The following is a 16,515-nucleotide window of genomic DNA, read 5'->3' on the forward strand; positions in this document are numbered from 1 at the left end:
CACCTTTTCCCAGCCTCCCAGTGAATGTGGGAGCCGCAGGCGGTAGACTGGATGCGGTTGAGTCCAGCTCAGCCCCTGCTCCAGGCTAGGAGGGGTCTCTGCCCACCCATGCTGGATAAACAGCAGGAGGAGGACGGTGCACAGACGTGAGGGTCACTCCCAGACCAGGGCTGCCCCAGGAACCCTGCTCTGCCCCAGCCCCACGCCCCATTCCCATCCCACTGACGTGGGCCCTGGGCTTCAGGAAAGTTGCCCTTGGGGTTGGGGCAGGGGTGCTGCTGGCCAGAGTGGTCACAGCAGTTTCTGAGAAGGGTCTGCCCAGCCCTCAGGAGCATGGTAGGAGTGGGAGAGGGCCCGGGACCACAGCAGAACCCTTCAGGCCTCGTTCTCCACTAGCAAGCGGCAGTACCAGCGCCATCGTCGGGGGTGGGGCCCCCACCTCCCACCCACCCCCCTACCCTTACCCAGTTTCTCCCTGCTTCCCTCCTCTGGTCCATGCTGGAGAGGTGGCCCCAGTGAGTCAGCCTCTGGGAGGGGCCTTGCTGCTGGAGGCGGGTGAGCGCGTGTCCGCGGGGCCTGGAGAGCGCTCCCTGGGCCGCCTAGTGGGGGGGCGAAGCGGGGCAAGGGCCCACAGGTCCACCCCTAGCACCTCCATCTACTGAAAAATACCTGCCGAGAGCAGGGGGCGGGCTGGCCAGAAAGGGACGGGGGCGTGGGAAGGCCACGGCGTCGCCAGCCCTGGCGATGTACTGGATGAAGTCCTCGTGGGGGGCGCCCCCCTCCTCCTGCTCCGTGCTCTCACTGGCTGCCCGCTGCCGCTGGAAGTGGTGCCGCTTGGGGGAACCTGCGCGGGGGATGTGCCGTCAGCGTCAGCCCGCATGTACCTCCACCCTCCAGCCCCCACACACAATGCCTGTGCCCCCCCACACATAGAACGCAGGGGATGTGCCGCCAGCGTCAGCCCGCATGTACCTCCACCCTGCACCCCACACGCAAAACGCCTGTGCCCCCCACACACACAGAATGCCTGTGTCCCCTATACACACACACATACACCACCTGTGGCGCCCCCCAACACAGAACGCCTGCGCCCGCCCCACACAACACCTGTGCCCCTCCACACAAATGCTTGTGCCTGCCCCCACAGAATGCCTGTGACCTCCCCCCACACACAACGCCTGTGCCCCCACACACAACGCCTGTGCTCCCACACACACTTGTGGCCCCCCCACACATAGAACACCTGTGCCCCCCCCCACAGAACACGTGTACCACACCTGTGCCCTATCACACACATGCACAGAGAAGTGGGCCCTGGCTTGGGCCAGACCCCGGCTGGCATCTCCCCAGGCCAGGTAGGTGTGGACAGTGGCTCTATGTACACCCTGGAGTACAGGTGAGGAAACTGAGGCACGGAGGGCAGAGATGCTAGGACCAGAGAGCCTGGGCAGGGCAGGGTCAGGAAGCAAGTGAGTAAAGGGCCTCAGGCACTGGTAGTGCCCCAGGGCAGCCCTGGCCAACGTGTGGCCACTCATAAGGACGTGTCTTGGACACCTAGTGGCCTGCACAGCCTGGCTCAAACTATGGAAGGCATGAGAGAGTCACATACAGGCTTGGTGGGGACTAATGAGGAGAGAGAGAGAGAGGTGCCCTCTCCTGCCAGCTCCACCCTCGTCTGGGGAGCGCTGGGGGACTGCCCCACCCCTGTCTCGGCCCCCTTCTCCCAACAGCCTCCCCAGCGAAGCTTGAGTGGGCAGGCCCCAGGGGCAAGGAGGCAGTTACCCAGCAAACAGGTTCTGGGTTGTGCTGCAAGCTCATCGGACTCTAAATGTCTCTAGTTGCCACCAGGGCCCCATTCATCTCAAGATCTGGATTCTCTCAGCGGACCGGGGCAGCCAGAGGAGGAGGCCTTCCCCTCTCTGGCCCCTAGCTACCTTGTGGGTGGGGGTTGGGAGAACTCACCCCACCCCCGCGGGCTGGAGCCAGGCCCCAATACGGGGTCTCCCACTGTCTGATGGCGTGTCCTCTGTCACGCTGACAGCACCTTCTCTCTGCATTTGTCCCCTGTCCTGGCCTCACCTGACAACTGGACCTGCCCCCCCCCACAAGGCAGAGCAGGGCCCCACCCCCTCTGGGCTGCCCCAGCCCTGCTGCCAGAGATACAGATAGGACCCCTCTGCTCCCACCACACACTCCTGCCTCAAGCCCAGAAAAGGCAGCCCTGTCTCCAGGATCCTGCCTGACTCAAGGCCTGCAGAATTGAAGGACTACTGTTAAACAGTCCAGAGATCTATGTGCTACAGCCCAGAGAGCAAAGTGCCGCCCCCACCCCCGAGCTTCTGTAAGTTTTTCTGGCACACAGCCACGTGCATTCGTCACGCAGTGCCTCTTGCTGCTTCCTCGCCTCAAGAACAGCACCGAGTTGTGGAGACATAGCCTCTCCAACCATAACCCCACGAATACTACCATCCAAGGTCTGATGGGAAATGTTTGCTGACCCCTGGCGCAGTCCAACACTTACTTCGTGTCAGAGGAAGCCAGAGCCCAGACAGGCAGAGGGCCTTGGCCAAGGTCACACAGCAGCTGATGCTCTGGCCAGCCGGCGAAGGAGGGGCCCCTGGAGAACTCACCTTCCACTCACATTCCCAGGGATGAGAGCCCAGCGTGGCGGGGAGGGGAGCAGGCCCCAGGCCCCACCCTCTATGCTGCACAGTGACCAGGTGGCCCCTGACACCCTCCTTTACTACCTCATCCTGGGTGCCCTAATGGCCTGAGAGCAGTCAGGGTGCAAAGCCCTCCTGCACAGGGCACCAGAGCTAGGTGGGTCTGGCTCAAGCTGCCTGCACACTCAGCTCTCCCAGCCACCTGCAGAACCTCAGGCAGGATGCCCGCTGGCAGACTGGGCAGGGCCAGGCCCCAGAGCATTGGTTCCCCACCCAGCCCACAACCTCCTGCTCCTGGATGTCCAGGGCAGCCCCTGGCAGCCACCACCAAGCCCGCAGGAGCCACTCTCTACCAGGTGCCACAGCTCACCTCTCGTGTCCAGACTGGCCGCCCGCTGGCTGGGCTCCAGCTTCCACTTCTTGACCTTGAAGTAGGGGCTGGCCCCGTCCAGGCTGGCATGGCGGCGCAGGCGGGTGAGGAACTGCAGAACGGTACCCTGTCCCGGATCCCGGGCCCACCTCCCCAGGTCCTGCTGCAGCCCCGGGCCCTCCAGCCTTGGTGCTCCTGGTACTGGCATCCAACTGGCAGGGAACAGAGATGGCGCTCAGACTAAGACCTCTTCCTGGCCCCGCGTGCTGGCCCCAGATGGCCCTAGGTTGGGAGACAGTCCCAAGGGCCCCCATCACTGGGACAGAGAGGGGTACCTGCTCGGAGAGGGGCAGAGGCACGAGGAGGGGTGCTCGGTGGCTGGGTGGGCTACACTAAGGTGCTCTGCCCTCAGGGGAAGGACCCTGGACACGGGGTTTGGAGAGAGGAGCAGGTGCGTGTCTAGGAGCTCTCTCGCCCACGGCGTGGGCTTGCAGGTGAGGGAGGGCAGGGGTGGTGCACCCTCTCCAGTGCCTAGAGAACGTCAATGAAGTAGGAGCCTGGGGTGCTCCTTGCATATGTGAGTACACGCCTGTGTCCGGTGTGCAGTCGGTCCCGCTTTCTCCCGTGTGTAATGACCCGACGGGCCAAGGAAGGCCGTGGTGGGTGGGAGGTCATAGGCTGACGTTGGTCCTGGATTGGGGGCAGGGAGGGGAAGGAGCCTCCTGGGCTGTGGACACCGTGGGGGACACGCAGGAGCCCTCACCGAGATGCCTTCCCCAGAGTCGCTAGATGCCGAGGGGCTGATCTCCGCAAAGTCAGTGGCGCCCGCGGCCGAGTTGTAGGGGTCACCTGGCAGGGCGGAGCTGGGGCCCACGGAGCGGCCCGTGAGGGCCTTCCCCGGGGGCTGTGGGACAGAGCCAGGTGGGGGAGGAAGCAGTGACAGGTCAAAGAGCATGGGTGGGTGAGGGGCATGGGCGGATGGGGGGCATGCTGGGCTCGGCTCCCTGCCCTGCTCCACCCCACCTCGCCCATCCCAAGATGAGGGCCACCCTGAAAGAGAGTGAGGGAGGGCGTGGGGGTCCAGGAGTCCCTGGGGCTGCCCCCCCATCCCCCGAGGAACCCCGAAGGCTGCTGCCCATAGGCTCACCTGGAAGATGGCCAGGGTGGCCTTGGGAGAGGTGGCTGGGTGGGGTGTGGCGGCCGAGCTGGCCTCGCCCGAGTCACACTCATGGATGGTGACAATCTTGAGGGGCGGCAGGTGCAGGTGTGTGAGCCGGGCATTCTTCAGGTGGTGGAAGTCCCCCTCCGTCAGTGTGTACCTGAGACAGTGTCTGGCCGTCAGAGCCTGCCCACCTCCCATGCCTGATGGCGCAGCTGCTGCACTCTGCCATCCACCCTGCCGGCCAAGGCCACCCCACTGCACAGTCCCAGTTCAGGGGCCTCCACCTTGGTCCCTGCAGCCTCTGCGCCCAGCTCCTCCCCTGTCCCAAGCAGCCATGACCTCAGACAGGCCCTGGGGTACCCCCTGACGCCACCCTGCTTACCGACGGCCCTTGTCCTGCGTCTTGCGGCTCTGCTCGAACAGCGCCGCCTCGTTGAAGGAAACGCGGCGGCCGGTGGAGCTGGTGGACAGGAAGCGCTCAGTCTCCGCATCCTGGCTCTCGGGGTCCTCCCCCCGGAAGTCGGGGTCTGCGTGAAGAGGCAGGAGAGGGTGGGCCACGCCAGGCGCCTGGTCCTGGGAGGGCTGCTCGTTGGGCGGCCGGGACGGGGAGGGCTGGGGCCACGGCGCAGGCGGCCGGGCGGGTGGGGCGAGGGACACTCGTCCATCCGCTCACACACTCACTCGCTCAGCACGCGCCTGGGCCCACCTACGCCTGGGCGATAAGGAAACAGAGATGAGTCGGAATCGAGCTGCGCCCAGTCTGGTGGGGGAGACAGACAGACACAGACGGTCAGGTGGCCCGAGGGGGCAGCAGGTGGACAAGGGGCAGATGGACAGGCGGGCGTGCAGCTGGGCTGGCCAGCACCTCACCTTGGGCCGGGTGGGTGCCGTTGTCCAGATAGGTGGTGGTGGTCTTCTCCACTTCCTCCATGGCCCTGGGAGAGACATCGGGAGAGCACAGTGGCACCAAGGGCCCAGAGAGCCGCAGTGGGTCTCAGCTCTCTGCCCCAAGCCAAGGCCCTGTGCATCACCCAGTCTCCAGAGGCACAGCCCACCCTGTGACTCAGAAAGCAGTGAGGTAGGTCCCCCATACCCGACTGGTGCCCACAACCACCATGCACCTGCCCAGCCGAGGTGGGGGCCTCGCACCTGTTGAGGCGCTGGTGGACGTCCCAGCAGCGCTTGCAGAGGAGCAGGACGCCGGACAACACCACCAGCGTGCCCCCCACGAACAGCGACATCACCACCACCAGCAGCACGTAGTTGTCCAGGATGGGGTCTGGCTCTGCCTGCGGGCATGCGGGGCGGGGGGGTCAGGTGCTGCTGGCCTGGACGACCTCCTGCCTTTCCCACCTGTCCCCTGCACCCACCGTGGGGCGTCCAGTGGCGTTGTCCCACGACGTAGTCAGGGCTACTGTGGCGGTGGTGGTGGTGGTGGTGGTGGTGGTGGCAGCGGCGGCGGTTGTGGCCATGGTGGCTGTGGGCTGCATTCTGAACTGGGGAGGAGAGCCCTGTAGGGAGGAGGCCTGGTCAGCTCCAGCTAGGCTTGCTTCTCCTGCAGGAGCCACTGCAGACAAGCCAGGTCTTCCCTGTGGGACCAGGAGCCCACACGGGCCAGTGACTCATGGAGAGGCGGCAGAGCCGAATGAAGCCTCCACCCGGCTTGGCTCTGGTTGGAGGGCCCGGGGGGCTCTCTCTGGATCTCCATCTTACATCCCCATGGCAGGGGAGGAGGCCTGGCCCTCTGAGGGTGCGCCTGTGCCCATCACAACTGCATACAGCTGGTGCGGCCTGTCCTGCAAGATAGCGCCAGGCCCTGGAGCTGGGCGACGGGAAGGGCAAGCATTCGGAGGAATGGGGACAACGAGGCGGGGCAGCCAGCTCGAGAGGGACTCCAGATGCCCTGTCCGCCCCATCACGGGGGTGGGGGACTACCCCACTAGTAGTAGAGGGAGACCTCCCGCTGCCCGCGCGCGGGGGAGGGTGCAGGGGCTGGGCGCATGCCCCCGGGTCACGACTCCCACGACTCTGGGAGGTGGAGGTCCCCCGGTGCTGAGCGCTGGTGGGAGTGCAAGGGACAAAGGAGGCGCATCTGTTCCCAGCCCCGACAAGCTGGTTCCCATGGCGACCGCAGAGCAGGCCGCGGCTGGGGGGGCGGGTTGCCAGGGAGCGGCGGGGAGGGGGCGCGGGGGCGGCAGCCTTGGGAGGGGGGGCCGGCGCGGAGCCGCAAGATGGCCGCGGCCGCCACCCCGCCGTGCCCAGCCTGGGCGCCCGGAGCATCCCCGGCCACCTTATGCTCGGGGGAAACTGAGGCGGGGCGCGGCACTAGGGAAAGGAGCCGCCTGGACACTGCGCGACGCAGCCGGGCGGGGAGGCCCGGGAATCGCAGGGGGTCGGGGCTGGCGCCGGGGTGTTCGGCGGCCCCAGGTCGGCACCGCACGCGCGAGGCCTCTCCCGGAGCGAGAGGAGCGCACAGGCGGCAGCCACTCCTGCCCCTCCCCGGCTTCCGCCCACACACGACAGCGGGAAACTGAGGCCCAAAGCCGGGCAGGCTCCCGGCGGGGGCTGCTGTCCTCAGCGCTCCCGGTCACAGGCTGCCCGGGCCCTGGTACTGGGGGAAGGGGCCGCATATGTAGGTCGGGAAATGAGTTCAGGCTGGAGGGGGTGGGGCACAGGCGCAGAATGGTGACCGGAGGCCGGGGAAGATGGCAGGAGGCCGAAGGGAAGAGGGGGACTCCTGGCGGAGGCGACTGCGGGAGTCGAGGGCGGAGGTTCCCCACGGGGCAGCGCCGCGCCCCCGAGCCGGCCAAGGGGTGGGGATGGCGAGCGAGGGGAGGCAGGGACCCGACGCCAGGGCTGAGCCGAGACGCCATCGTCCTCGCCCGACCTCACAGGGAGAAACTGAGGCTGGGGCGGGGCCTGGGCGGGGGTCCCTCTCCAGGCAGCCAGGTTGGGGGCGCAAGGCCCGGAGCTCGGTCCCCGCGCCCGCCGGACTCCTCCGCGCCCTCCCTCCGGCCGTTCAGCCCACAGCCGGCTCTGATCCCCGGCCTGGGCCTGCCCCCCGTCCGCCACCCGCAGCCCCGGGCCCGCCGCGCCTACCTCAGCGCCGGGACGCGCGGCCCATGGGCGGCGGGCGGGCGGCGGGCGGCTGCGTGGCTCTCCCGGCTGGCTCCGGCGCCCGGTGGCCGCGGAGCAGGCGGAGAATTTATGAATGGAGAGCGCGGCGCGGGGGAGGCCGGCGCGAGAGGAGGGGCCGCGCACGTGACCGCGTTGGCGGCGCGCCCGCGCCGCGCGCCCGGTGCTGCCCCGTCCCCGGCCCGCCGCCCCCGCTGCGCTCGCCGCTGGGTCTGGCTGGCTCCGCGCCGGGCGCCGACTCCCCTTCCCTTCCGGCGGGGGCGGGGGGCGGAGCCTGCGCTCCCAGGCGCCCACTCCGCACGCGGAGCCGCCCCCCGCACCCGCCGCGGCGGCCGAGCCCCGCCCCCGGCCCATCGGCACGATTCACCTCGCCCGGTCCTGAGGTCCCAGGGACGCAGCTCGGGGTGTCCTGGAATGCACGACTCTCTGCAGCCCGAGGTGCGCCGCGTGCGCAGGAGGGGGTGCGGTCCAGGGGGACACGGACTCCCCTCTCACGTTGCTTGGTCCGTGGGGGTTCTGGGGCGGCACAGCCAGGGCCCCTCGGGCACAATCGCAGCCCAGAGTCTCTGGGTACAGGCGCCTCGCCTGCTTCCCCACGCAGGTCCTCTATGCCACTGTGGAGGGCTCGCCATGCCCCTCCTGGCCCCTGTCCTGTGTGACAGCGATCACAGACCGGCTTCAAGCTGGGCCCATGGGGCCCAAACGTGCGCTCACAGAGGTCTGCTCGTGGGGTGACATCAGGACGACACCTGCAGAAACCCAAGTCCCAAAGCTGCCGCCGCTTCTCCCTCTCAGACCATCGAGCCTCACCCTTCAGATACTCAGGCCACACACCTGCCACCAGCCTGGCCCGAGCGCCACCCCAACCCCGCTGGGCCCACACCTAACACCCCACAGCGCCTGCTCTTTCTCATCCCAAAGAAAGGCTGACACCGCTGGCCCAGCTCAGCCTCCCCGCCTCTGCCTTTGCAGGTGCTCCGTACTCAGGCCTCTTCGTCCGTTCCGCCAAAGGTTCACCCCGGTTTCCTTCAACTCCTCCAGCTTCACAGTCTCAGCGATTCTGGTCTTGGCTCCCAACCCATGTCCGGGTCCCCTCCTCTGCTGCGTCTCTCCAAGGCTCTATGCCTTGCGCCTTGCCTGTTCCTGTGTGCTGTGGGACCCCCACTCCGCTAGCTGTGAACTCCAAGGGCAGCCCTTCTCTTATGGCTGGCGCTCCAGGCACAGGGGCAGCACCAGGGAACCTGGTGCCAGGCAGATGGGAATTGCATGGGCAAAGGTTTCGAGGCAGAAAAGTTTGCAGGTCAGCGCCTGTGGAGGAAGCAGAGAAACTGTCTTGTTCCCAGCAGGACCATGACATGGGCAGGCTTCAGGGTTTTTTGTATTTTGTTTTTGCCTTTTGGAGAGACAAGAGTCTCGCACTGTCACCCAGGCTGGAGTGCAGTAGTGCGATCACGGCTCATTTTAACCTCCACCTCCCAGATTCAAGCAATTTTCCAGCCTCAGCCCAGAAGGTAGTTGGGACTACAGGCCCGCGCCATCATGCCCAGCTAATTTTTTGTTTTTGTTTTGCAGAGATGGAATCTTGCTATGTTGTCCAGGCTGGTCTCGAACTCCTAGACTCAAGAGATCCTCTGCCTCAGTCTCCCAAAGTGTTGGGACTACAGGCGTGAGCCCCCACACCTCGCCAGGCTTCCGATTTTTAATAAAGACTCCCTATGGCTGTATGAAGAAAAGGTACTTGTACTAAACAGGCGGAGGCTGGGGCCTGCTAGGCCAGAGACGGTAGCCGCGGTGGCCATGCTGGGTGCACAGGCGGAATTCCAGAGGAACCCCAGGTTTGGGGCTGGAGTAATGCCGCCCTCACCCGTGGGCGACCCTGGAGTGGGGACTGGAGAGAAGTGGCTCCATGAGTGACATTCAGTCTATTAGGCCTCTCAGCGTCCTGGAGTGGCAGCTGGATATGAGGTCCCGAGAGCCAGGAGAGGATGTGGTGCACAGGTCATGCCTAGAAAAGTGAGCGGGGCTTCCCCTCTGCGCCCCCCGAACCAGGGCCAGAATGACCAGGCCCCAAGTGACCCTCACAGCTCTGGCCCGTCGGGAGGAGCCAGGCCCAACCCTTCATCCTGAGTCCCGCCAGCAGGGCCTTCTTCAGGTGTCCGGGTTCCAGAGGACAGGAGCGCCCGCCACTCCACTGGCCTGAACACGGGCAGGGGGCGAGGGTGCAACCTCCGGGTGGAGGGAGCCACGAATGGTGTCGGACAGCCCCAGGCCCTACCCCAGCTCCCTGCACCCCTGGGGTCCAGCCCACAGCGCCAGGCACAAGGCCCTTTCCAAGGAGCCAGAGCCCCAACCCCCGCCATCCCCAACTCTACATTTTCCCGGAGCCTAAAGAGGGGGGCTTGGGGCTCGGACGGCTGCCTCGGACCTGCGTGAGCGCGGGGGCGGGGCAGTGACGTCATGGCCGCGAGCGAGGCTGCGCGGGCCGCTGGCTGACGGCAGCGGAGCCCCGAGCCGCCCGCGCACGCGCTCCTGCGTCAGCGGCGCGCGGGGGCGAGGGCCAGGCAGGAGGTGGGGGGCGGTGAGCGCAACTCCGGGCGCGGAGCGCCCTCTGCCGGCGCCGGGGAGCAGCGCGCCAGGGGCTGGAGTTCCCAGCGAGCCCTCCCGCATCGCCCGCGCTCCTGCCCGCGCTGTGCCCCGGCCGCGGTCGCCATTCCCTAGAACAGCGGCACCTGCAGCCTTCCACCCTGTCCCATCCTGCACTCTTTCTCGACTTTTACTAATATTTATTTTTGGCATTTGTCACCACCTATCACTACTACCTGCTTATTTCTTAATTAATTAATTAATTTTTGAAACAGAGTCTTGCTCTGTCGCCCAGGCTGGAGTGCAGTGGCGCGATCTTGGCTCACTGCAACCTCCTCCCCTCGGATTCGAGCGATTCTCCTGCCTCAGCCTCCCGAGTAGCTGGGATTACAGGCGCCCACCACCATGCTCGGCTAGTTTTTGTATATTTAGTGACGAGGTTCCGCCATGTTGACCAGGCTGGTTTCAAACTCCTGACCTCAGGTGATCCGCCCACCTCGCCCTCCAAAGTGCTAGGATTACAGGCGTGAGCCACCGCGCCTGGCCTGATCTGCTTATTAATGATCTCAAATGTCTGCTAAACGATTCCTGGCCCCAGAGCAGGATTCTCACTCTGTCGCCCAGGCTAGAGTGCAGTGGTGCAATCATAGCCCACTGCAGCCTCAACCTTCTTAGGCTGAAGCGATGCTCCCGCCTTAGCCTCCCCAGTAGCTGGGACTACAGGCGTGCACCACCATGCCAGGCTAATTTTTTGATTATTTGTAGAGACAGGGTCTCCCTATGTTGCCCAGGCTGGTCTCGATCTCCTGGGGTCAAGTGATTCTCCTGCCTCGGCCTCCCAAGGTGCTGGGATTACAGATGGGAGCCACCACACCTGGCCCAGAACAGGAATCTTGATGTTTTCTTGATGTCTATCCAGGACCCTGCATCCAATGAGCGCCCCAAAAATCTTTTTTTTTTTGTACAGACAGGTCGGGGGCGAGGGCGATCCACACTGTTGCCCAGACTGGTTTCCAAGCCTCAAGTGATCCTCTGGGCTCAGCCTCCCAAAGCGCTGGCATTACAGACGTGAGCCACCAGGCAGCCCAATCTTGAATTTCACTGAAGCTCGTTTTACTCCCTCCACCTCCCAGGACGGTCTCACCGCCCTTATCTGAATACCCGCTGGATAAGGGGCCAGAACAAAACTGCAACCCCCAGAATACCCCACAACGGGGCGTTGCCTCCTCAACGTCGACAACGTCGCGTGCGCCCTGCTGGGAGTCGTAGTTCGCGCTTGCGCTCTTGCCGGGACTCCTCCTCCCAGACGTCCCTGCGCGTCGTCCTCCTCGCCCTCCAGGCAGCCCGCGCCGCGCCGGAGTCCGCCGCCCGCCCGCCACCCGCTTCCTGCCGCCCGTCGCTGCCATGCTGCCCGCCGCGCTGCTCCGCCGCCCGGGACTTGGCCGCCTCGTCCGTCAGGCCCGTGCCTATGCCGAGGCCGCCGCCGCCCCGGCTGCCGCCGCCGGCCCCAACCAGATGTCCTTCACCTTCGCCTCCCCAACGCAGGTTCGGGCGCTGCGGGTCGGGACCCTCCGTGGCCGCCTCCCCCGGAGTCCAGGGTCCCCACCCCCAGGGCGCGACCCCCCGCTTCCGGGTCCGCGGATCCGCGCGCCCCGGAAGCCGAGGTCACTCAGTCCTGGACCCTCGGCCCTGCTTCTGCCGCCCGAGCCCTGCGCTGCCCTCGTCCCGGGCACCTCCCCGAGATAAGCGCCTCCTGGGTGCCCTCCCGATCTCCCTGGCCAAAGCCTGGGTGTCGCCGGATCGTTGCATTCCCATTTCGCGGATCAGTAGAATGAAGCGCAACGCTGAGGACCAAAGCTGCAATCTCTGATCCCTGCACTGGGCTGTCTCAGTGCCTCACATCAGCGCCAGGTCCTGCCCGGACCCATTTCTCAGCAGGACAGGCCGAGTCCAGGGTGGGCGCGGGGCCGGCCTGCCCCGCCATCATTCCCCACGCTGTTGTCGCAGGTGTTCTTCAACGGTGCCAACGTCCGGCAGGTGGACGTGCCCACGCTGACCGGAGCCTTCGGCATCCTGGCGGCCCACGTGCCCACGCTGCAGGTCCTGCGGCCGGGGCTGGTTGTGGTGCATGCAGAGGACGGCACCACCTCCAAATACTTCGGTGAGTCCGGTGGAGGGCTGCAGGGCCAGGCCAGACCGGGGCTCCGCATCCCAGGTCAGTCTCCATCTCAGTTGAGGCTGCGAGAAAAAATAGTTCTAGACCGGGCGCGGTGGCTCACACCTGTAATCCCAGCACTTTGGGAGGCCGGGGCAGGTGGATCATGAGGTCAAGAGATCGAGACCAGCCTGGCTAACACGGTAAAACCCCTTCTCTACTAAAAATACAAAAAATTAGCTGGGCGTGGTGGCGGCACCTGTTGTCCCAGCTACTCGGGAGGCTAAGGCAGGAGAATGGCGTGAACCCGGGAGGCAGAGCTTGCAGTGAGCAGAGACTGCGCCACTGCACTCCAGCCTGGGCTACAGAGCGATACTCCATCTCAAAAAAAAAATACATGTATGTATATATATATACAGAAAACTAGTTGGGTGTGGTGGTGGCCGCTTGTAATCCCAGCTACTCAGTAGGCTAAGGCAGGATAATCGCTTGAACCCCGGAGGCAGAGGTTGCAGTGAGTGGAAATCGTGCCACTGCACTCCAGCCTGGGCAACAAGAGTGAAACTCCATCTCAAAAAAGAAAATACAGTTTTAGCAGGTTTGTCCACTGAGGAGCCTGGGCTGGGCAGTGATGAAAGCGAACCAGAGGGGACCCTGCTCTCAACCGGTTTATGACTGGCTCTGGACTAACCAACGTGTGATGGGTGAAGCAAGAGATGTAAAACCACCCAGGCCCAGTGGCTCATGCTTGTAGTCTCAGCACTTTGGGAGGCTGAAGTGGGAGAATCGCTTGAGCCCAGGAGTTCGAGACTAGCCTTGGCAACATAGTGAGACCCCGTCTCTACAAAAAATAAAAAGAAACTAACCAGGCGAGGCTGGGTGCGGTGGTTCACACCTGTAATCCTAGCACTTTGGAAGGCCGAGGTGGAAGGGTCTCTTGAGCCCAGGAGTTTGAGACCAGCCTGGGCGACATAGTGAAATCCCATATCTATAAAAAATTAGCTGGTTGTGGTCCAGCTACTTGGAGGCTGAAGCAAGAGGACCGCTTCAGCCGGGGAATTCAAGGCTGCAGTGAGCCACGATCATGCCACTGCACTTCAGCCTAGGTAACAAGAGTGAGACCCTGTGCCAAAAAAAAAAAAAAAACCCTCAAGAAACCATGTCAGGAGGGCTGATCAGATTAGGGAAGGAAGGTCATTTGTGCAGGAAAAAAGCAGTTTTAAGCATCACTGGTTTCCAATGGTAGAGCCGGCTTTGAACTCAGCTTGCTTTTGGCCTGGATCCCAGCTCAGCCCATGGGTGGTGGGTCAGAGGGAGGGTCTCTGTCCCCAGGCAGTGCTTTTGGGGGTCCCTCCAGCTTCTAGTTCTTTCTTGGGGCCCCTGTTTTGTTCTCTAGCAGTTGCCCCCGATGTTGGGCCCCAGGGCCAGTCCTGTGGGTCTGTTAGCACACTCAGGACAGACTTGAGTGTCGAGCTTCTGGTTCACAGGGGGCTCTGCACTTGACCAGGGGCGTCCCTGAGACTGGCCCCGTGAGGTCTCACACCTTCCCCCCACCTCATTCCCCCAGTGAGCAGTGGTTCCATCGCAGTGAACGCCGACTCTTCCGTGCAGTTATTGGCAGAAGAGGCAGTGACGCTGGACATGTTGGACCTGGGGGTGAGTGCCAGAGGGGACCTGAGGCTGAGCAGGGTGGGAGTTGTCCAGGCTGCGGGGGAGGGAGCACTGGGGGACCAGGAGCCGGGCTGGGGTCCTTGCTGGCCCCTCACCGCCCCTCAATCCCTTGCAGGCAGCCAAGGCGAACTTGGAGAAGGCCCAGGCAGAGCTGTTGGGGGCAGCTGACGAGGCCACTCGGGCAGAGATCCAGATCCGAATTGAGGCCAACGAGGCCTTGGTGAAGGCCCTGGAGTAGGCGGTGCGTACCCCATGTCCCGAGGCCCGGCTAGGGGCTGGGCAGGGGTGCCAGGTGGGCCCAGCTAGCTCCTGGGGTCCTGGCCACCTGGGGAAGCTGTCCCTGTCAAGGAGGCCACCAGAGGGCAGTGCAGGCTTCTGCCTGGGCCCCAGCCCCTGCTTGTGTTTAAAGCCCTGGGGACTGGGGCAGGGACAGACGATCCTCCTCAGCTTTGAGCTGTGGCTGCCACCCATGGGGCTCTCCTTTCACCTCTCAAGATCCCCCCAGCCTGACGGGCCGTATACCATCCCCTCTGCCCTGCAGAGCCAGCCGCCAAGGTCCACCTCAGCTTCGGAGCCACCTCTCTGGATGAGCTGCCCCCAGCCCTCGCCCCATTAAAGACCGGGAAGCCTGACTGTGCTCGGCTCTTGTTACTCTACCTGGCCCGGTGAAGCCGGGAGCGTCCTGGGCCTCTGCTCACGTCCTCCATGTCCCCCTGGGAATAGGGGCTTTGAGCTCCCTGGACTGAATGCCCCTTAGGGCACCGGGAGGTCTGTAGGAAGCAGGCTCCAGGGGGTGGGTGGGGTGCAGCCAGGCGGGCAGGGTGCTGACCTTCACCCCACGATGGTGGGGAGGGTGAAGGTCACCAGTGATGGGGACATCGGGCATGGAGGGGTGTCCCCGCCGCTCCTGACACCTCGGCCCAGTTCCTGGTCTCCAGGCCTTGACCCTGAGCCCTGCCAGCCCTTGGCCCCGCCCACCAGCCTCTGGGAAGAGGCGGGCCCCACCCGCTCCCACGGTGGCCCCGCCCTGTGCCCGCCCGTCCTGTGGGTGGCCCTGCCTGGCTGGGTGCCGAATCTGCAGTGTTTTTGGCACCTCCGTGGGCACCTAGGCTTCTGGGTTGGCCCCAGATGGAGTGGGGTAGGCCCAGGAGGGGGTGGCTCCCTGGCACTGCCCTGCTGGGCCCGCCTCTTCTCCTTTCCATAACCCCGGGGGTGGGCGACACTGGCTCCAGGTGCTGTGCGGACGGCGGGGGTGGGGTCTCCTGACCTCCTCCCCTCCTTGGGATAGGGCCTGTGGAGTGGGGTAGGCAAGGGATTCCAGGGGCGTGAGTGGGGAGGGTGGGCCTGCCTGTGTCACTGGAGCTGGGATGGCGACAGAGGCCACCCCGGGCCTGTCAGCACGGACGGGCAGCTTACTCCCACGTCATGGTCCCATGCGGGTGACTTGTCACGGCTCCACTTGAGGCCAGGTACCGTTGGGGGCCTCAGGTGTGCTTGTGACTCTGAGGCCACCGCTCAGCAGACCAGGTATTCTGGAACAGCCCAGGGTCCTCTGCCTGGCTTCCTTTCCGCTTGGGCCTGAGGGCACGAGTGACCAGGCCCCCACTTCTCCAGGAACCCCCAGACCAGGGAAGGCTGTGGCAGCCACCAGGCCACGGGAGCAGTCTCTGCCCAGGCCCCACCCTCCCCGCCCCCCGCTGTAGCCCCAGATCTTCGAGTTCCTGCCAGGCCACCAGGACCCTATAAATAAGACCAAGGGCACAGCTGAGACTTGGCAGGGGCTCAGCGGGAGGAGCTGCTCACACCGGGGACCCCCCTGCCCCCACCGCCAGGGAGGTGTGAGCCTTGGAGCCAGGCCTCAGGACACCCGAGACACCTGATATCCTGAGGGAACAGCCCGTGCTGGCCGGACGCATCCTGGAGCAGGAGGCAGCCAGGGTGGGGCCAGGAACCAGGCGGTCAAGGCCCTTCCGTGAGGACAGCCAGGGGCTCAGTGCGGCAGAACAGGGCACGGGGTTTGTCTCCATCACACCCAGGAACAACCCACTCAACCATGGGAACACCGAATATGGGAAATGGTGGGGAAGTGTTTTAGCACGTTTATTCAACTGGCTCTGGGCATCTGGTCTCCAGAGGGCCATACAGTGGCCCCTGTGAAGCCCAGCATGTCTCTACAACCCATGTCCCATTCCACTCCCAACCAGACTGAGGTGACGGTGTCCAGGAGTCTCCCACAACCCATGTCCCATTTCACTCCCGATCAGACTGAGGTGACGGTGTCCAGGTGATAGAGCCACACATGAAAGGCGAGAGGCAGGGAGGGAGGTGGGGGCTGCTGGCCACTCACAGAGGACCCCAATGTCCTGCCCGGGCTGCCCATTTGCCGCCAGCCCACAGCTCCCTGCGCCACCTTTGTTTTGTCTGGAAGCAGAATAAGCCTGGCTCTGCAGGTCCCACCTGCGGCCCCAGCCTGTCATCCAGGCCCCATTAATAGACCCCCTGCCCCTCCTCCCTCCAATTGGGCCCAGTTCACTAACAAGCCATTCCCACTTCCTGGACCATCCTTTTTTTTTTTTTTTTTTTGAGACGGAGTCTCGCTCTTGTTGCCCAGGCTTGAGTGTGGTGGTGCTATCTGGGTTCACTGCAACCTCCGCCTCCCAGGTTCAAGTGATTCTCCTGCCTCAGCCTCCCGAGTAGCTGGGATTAGAGGCATGCGCCACCACGCCAGGCTAATTATATATTTTTTAGAAGAGACGGGTTTCTCCATGTTGGTCAG

At 64.4% G+C, this 16,515-nt stretch overlaps 3 protein-coding genes across 3 annotated transcripts in view; 2 read left to right on the forward strand and 1 right to left on the reverse strand.

Moving 5' to 3' along the window:
- The window catches only part of MIER2 (MIER family member 2), a 993,207-nt gene that overhangs the window by 322,221 nt on the left and 654,471 nt on the right, over positions 1-16,515 (forward strand). The window lies entirely within an intron of this gene.
- On the reverse strand, positions 461-7,423 carry LOC104671421 (CACN subunit beta associated regulatory protein). Its single transcript, XM_030935054.1, is given in 11 exon segments — positions 461-610; positions 612-844; positions 3,034-3,160; positions 3,162-3,245; positions 3,797-3,937; positions 4,181-4,352; positions 4,578-4,722; positions 5,066-5,130; positions 5,345-5,484; positions 5,566-5,706; positions 7,295-7,423. Coding segments are annotated over 10 exon segments (1,377 nt in total). The 5' UTR covers positions 5,686-5,706; positions 7,295-7,423.
- ATP5F1D (ATP synthase F1 subunit delta) lies at positions 11,221-14,371 on the forward strand. Its single transcript, XM_010374907.2, has 5 exons — positions 11,221-11,458; positions 11,921-12,074; positions 13,636-13,724; positions 13,855-13,980; positions 14,281-14,371. The coding sequence occupies exons 1-4, from the start codon at positions 11,318-11,320 to the stop codon at positions 13,975-13,977; spliced, it is 507 nt and encodes a 168-aa protein (XP_010373209.1). The 5' UTR covers positions 11,221-11,317; the 3' UTR covers positions 13,978-13,980; positions 14,281-14,371.

This window comes from Rhinopithecus roxellana, chromosome 8 (genome assembly GCF_007565055.1).
Source record: "Rhinopithecus roxellana isolate Shanxi Qingling chromosome 8, ASM756505v1, whole genome shotgun sequence".
NCBI lineage: Eukaryota > Metazoa > Chordata > Mammalia > Primates > Cercopithecidae > Rhinopithecus > Rhinopithecus roxellana.